Genomic DNA, 4,801 nt, shown 5'->3' with positions numbered 1-4,801 from the left:
GTAAGGTCGAAATTCTGCTCACCTTGGTTAGAACTAGGGTTGTAAGATGCGATCCGTTGGGACTCCTCTCCTACCTCCGCAGGAGTTATAGCATCCGTTCCATATACCAGGAAAAATGGGGTCTCGCCCGTAGCAGTTCGCGGAGTTGTGCGGTAAGCCCATAGAACTCCTGGCAGTTCGTCTACCCACGATCTTTTATTTTCCAGTCGTGTTTTCAACTGTTGTAGGATCGTTCAGTTAGTCACCTCCGTCTGCCCATTGGCCTGCGGATTCGCGACCGACGTGAAGTGCTGTTCGATCTTGAGCTCCTTGTACTATTCTGTAATCTTTCTTCCCTGAAATTAGGTGCCATTATCAGAAATTAGAATTCTGGGTATTCCGAACCTGCAGATGATGTTCTTCCAAATGAAGTTAATGACTTCTCTCTCGGATATCTTGGCCACGGCCTCCGCTTCGACCCACTTGGAGAAGTATTCAACCGCTACAATGATGAATTTCTTTTGAGATTGTGCAGGGGGGAAAGGTCCCACGATGTCTATTCCCCACTGGTCGAACGGACAATCTATTTTGATCGGCTCCATTGAGGTTGTTGGTTGCTGTATCAGGGATGCATATTTCTGGCAGCTTTCGCACTTCTTCACCAGCTCCTTGGAATCTTTGACCAATGTGGGCCAAAAATACCCCTGTCGTATGACCTTCTGATCCAGCGATCTCGCACCTGAATGGTTCCCACAGCTCCCTTCGTGGATTTCGCGCATCACGTACAAGGCTCTCTCCTCGTCTAAGCATTTCAGGAGAGGCCCATCCAATGTTCGCTTGTATAGTTGCCCCAACAACATAGTGAATCGTGTAGCTCGGAATTTCACTCTTTTCACCGCGACGGGATCGGTAGGCAAGATGTTGTTCTCCAAGTATTTAATGATTTCATCCTTCCACGACCCGGCTTCGGAGACTACTTGCACCTCCATTCTGCTCGCTAGGGCTGATCGCTCACGCACTAATGCTGTTATTCTACGATCTCTAATCCCATCCATTGTGGCCCCAAATTTGGATAAGGCATCTGCTTTGTCGTTTTCTGTTCTAGGCACCTATAAAATAGAACATTTGTCAAATTTGCTCATTAATTTTTGTACGATCTCCTTGTAAGATGTCATCGTCCTTTCCCTAGTTTCGTATGTTCATTCAATTTGCAATGCAATTAATTGAGAATCTGTGAAAACCTCCAGGTCTCTGGCCCCAGCTTCATATGCAAGTTCTAATTCCAAGATGAGTGCTTCATATTTTGCCTCATTATTGGTTACAGGAAAAGACAAGCGAGCTGCCACCTCGATCTCTACTCCCTTGGGCCCTTGAATCAATATGCCCGCTCCTCCATTGTTGGTATTTGAGGAACCATCCACATGCAACATCCATGTCGAGCCCTGCTCTTCAACAGCTAGAGGTGATTTCAGGTCGCTAGATAGCTCCGTCACAAAGTCCGCCAGCACTTGTGCTTTCTGTGCAGTCCTGGGTTGATAGTCAACGCCATACTGTCCCAATTCGACAGCCCATTTGATCAATCGGCCTGAGGCCTCGAGTCGCGACATCACGTGTTTTAGGGGGTGATTTGTCAATACCACCACTTTTGTGCGATTGAAAGTAAGGTCGCAACTTTCGAGCGGTTACTACTAAGGCGAGCGCTAACTTTTCTATCTCTAAATACTTCGATTCAGCGCCTTGGAGCATCTTGCTAACATAATATATTAGATTCTGATTACCGGCTTCTTCCCGCACCAAAACCGAACTGACTGCATTCTCCGATATGCCTAAGTACAAGAACAGGGTTTCTCCTTCCTTTGGATTTGCTAGTAGGTGGGGTTTTGTCAGATACTCCTTTAATTCTTGTAGCGCTTTCTCACATTCCTCAGTCCATGTGAAGTTTTTCGATTTTCTGAAAACCTTGAAGAAAGGTAGGCTTCTATCTTCCGATTGAGAAATAAACCTGCTCAATGATGCGATCTTTCCAGTTAGCTTATGCACCTCTTTGATCGTAGTTGGTGATCACAAGTTCATTATGGCTTGGATCTTTTTCGGGTTCGCCTCAATTCCTCGTTCGCTAACCATGTACCCTAGAAATTTTCCGCCTCCTACTCCAAAGGTGCACTTGTCTGGATTCAGTTTCATTCCGTATACTGAACGCTTGTGCGAGGTCCTCAAGGTGATCCTGCCATCTCCTGCTTTTGACCAGCATATCATCAACGTATACTTCCATTATTTTTCCCAGCAGGTCACCAAACATCTTGTTAACCAGTCGTTGATATGTTGCGCCCGCATTCTTCAAACCGAATGACATCATGTTGTAGCAATACCCCTTGTCGGTGATGAATGAGGTTTTATCTCTGTCATCCTCGGCCATGTGGATTTGATGATACCCCTGATAGGCGTCCATCATCGAAAACATTTCGAACCCGGCTATTGAGTCTACCATCATATCGATCCTCGGCAGGGGGTATGGGTCCTTTGGAAAGGCTTTATTCAAATCTGTGAAATCAACACACATGCGTCATTTCCCCGAGGATTTGGGGACAAGCACCACGTTAGAAAGCCAATTCGTATACTGAATTTCAGACAGATACCCGGCTTTAAGCAATTTGTCGACCTCCTGTCTGATGATTTTTTTCTTATCGTTCCCAAACGACCTCTTCTTCTGCTGTACAAGTCGGGACCCAGGGTCGACGTTCAAACGATGCACAATGACCTCTGGGTCGATCCCTGTAAAATTCGAAGGATTCCACGCGAACATGTCCATGTTCTTTCACAAAAAATCTATCATGGCCATCTCTCTATCCATGTTCGCCCCAATTCTGGTAGTTTTGTCGGGTTCTTTAGGCACGAGCTGCACAACCTTATATTCACCGCTGGGCTTCAAGTGTCCTGCCTCATAGGGTCGAGGTTCAGCATCTTCCTTGATCTTCCTATTCTTCTGTTCGGACTCCCTTTTCAGTGATAACTTGTAGCATCTTTTAGCCTCCTTTCGGTCGCATGACACCTCTCCACTCCCATACTCTATGGGGAACTTCATCTTTATGTGATAAGTGGAAATGACTGCTCGGAATGAATTCAGCCTCGGTCTACCCAGGATAACGTTGTAAGCGAACGGAGTATCTACTACCAGAAATTTAACCATCAAGGTTTTTCTCTTAGGCTCATCTCCCATGGACACGGGCAGCTCGATCGTTCCCAAAGAGGCTACTTCGCTCCCCCCAAAACTGACCAGTGGAGTCTTCACCGGTTCCAACCGAGCATTCTCTAGACCCATCTTGTCAACCATGCTTTTGAAGATTAACACAAACTCAAAAGCCATCAATAAAAGCAAGGCCTCCAAAAATAAGAAACCAAAAGCAAACAAACCATGCTGGAACCTGTGGTTGGACACTGGGCCAAGCTTTGTCCTAATAAAAAAGCCAAAACTGGGCAGACAGCTGTCAATATGATTGTGGGAGGAGCGGTGCTAGCACCTCAAGAGCAACTCGCGGGTATGTATTTGTACAACCCGAACTCCTGACTATTTACGAACCATATGATTGGTTGATTGACACTAGAGCGAATGTGCACGTTTGTGCTGATAAATCTCTCTTTGTGTCTTATCAGGCCATCAGTGGAAGGACAGTAAGCATGGGGAACTCCAGTACATCTGAAGTATTTGGGATGGGAAGCGTGGACTTGAAAGTTCCTTCAGGGCGCATTCTATCGCTAAAAAGAAGTCATCACGTACACACTGTCAGAAGAAATATCATTAGTAGTTCTGTAATAGTTAGGGAGAGATATGAATTGGTTTTCAAATTTAAGTTAGGGAGAGATATGAATTGGTTTTCAAATTTAATAAAGTTGTAATTCAGCAATTTGGTATTTTTGTCGATAAAGGCTATTTAGACGATGGCTTGCTTAAAGTTCGAGTTGATAATAATAAAATTGATATTTCTGATTCTATTATATTGAATGTGGAATCTTCTACATTGTGGCATAGTAGGTTAGGTCATTTAAATCTAAATTCGATCAAACGAATGATGAATTTGAATTTAATTCCTAGTCAAAATATTGAACGAAATAATAAATGCCAAGTTTGTGTAGAAACTAAATGAGTTAGGAAACCCTATCAGTCGATTGAAAGGAATTTGAAAATACTTGATTTAGTTCATACTGATATTTGTGAGTTCAATGGAGTTTTGACTAGGGACCACAAATGATATTTTATCACCTTTATAGATGATTGCAGTAGATACTATAATGTGTTTCTCATAAAAAATAAGGATGAAGTCTTAGATAAATTTATTTTATTTAAAAATAAAGTAGAAACCCAAACTGGTAAGAAACTTAAAAGACTAAGGTTCGATAGAGGAGGAGAGTATGAGTCGAGTAAGTTCAACGAATATTGTGGGGAGAGGCTTTGAATATGGCTTGCCATATTCTGAATAGAGTCCCTTTGAAACACAATACGAGTACTTCTTTCGAATTGTGGAAAGGTAGGAAACAAACCTCAAATACTTTCGAGTGTGGGGGTGCCTAGAAAAAGTGCTAGTCCCATAACACAAACGAAAGAAATTGGGTCCTAAGATGGTTGATGCTGTGTTCTTGGGCTATGTGGAGACAAGTTATATCCTAATATTTCTGGTTATTAAATCAGAAATTCCAAGCATTGAGGTCAACACAATAGTTGAATTTCGTGATGCAGTACCTAAAAATATTTCGCCTGATGATTCACTTGCCTCCACATCTATTCCTGAACATGTGGAAAAGATGTCAAATGTAGGGGTTAGCCCTC

The 4,801-nt window shown here is 43.2% G+C and overlaps 1 protein-coding gene across 1 annotated transcript; it reads right to left on the bottom strand.

Moving 5' to 3' along the window:
- Positions 1-341: 341 nt before the first annotated feature.
- LOC105180039 lies at positions 342-1,586 on the bottom strand. Its single transcript, XM_011103707.1, has 2 exons — positions 1,221-1,586; positions 342-1,088 (listed from the first exon to the last, which is right to left on the bottom strand). Exons 1-2 carry the CDS (start codon positions 1,584-1,586, stop codon positions 342-344), a joined length of 1,113 nt encoding a protein of 370 aa, XP_011102009.1.
- Positions 1,587-4,801: the final 3,215 nt, after the last annotated feature.

This window comes from Sesamum indicum, unplaced genomic scaffold (assembly GCF_000512975.1).
Source record: "Sesamum indicum cultivar Zhongzhi No. 13 unplaced genomic scaffold, S_indicum_v1.0 scaffold00293, whole genome shotgun sequence".
NCBI classification, from domain to species: Eukaryota; Viridiplantae; Streptophyta; class Magnoliopsida; order Lamiales; family Pedaliaceae; genus Sesamum; species Sesamum indicum.
This window is presented reverse-complemented; position numbering and strand designations above follow the sequence as displayed.

Bases quoted from the DNA above. Each gene is read 5' to 3' on its own strand.
- LOC105180039 (XM_011103707.1), bottom strand. From the start codon at position 1,586: ATGTCGCGACTCGAGGCCTCAGGCCGATTGATCAAATGGGCTGTCGAA. The intron at 1,089-1,220 runs GTTTTCACAGAT...TCTATTTTATAG, and splicing joins CTGGGGCCAGAGACCTGGAG to GTGCCTAGAACAGAAAACGA.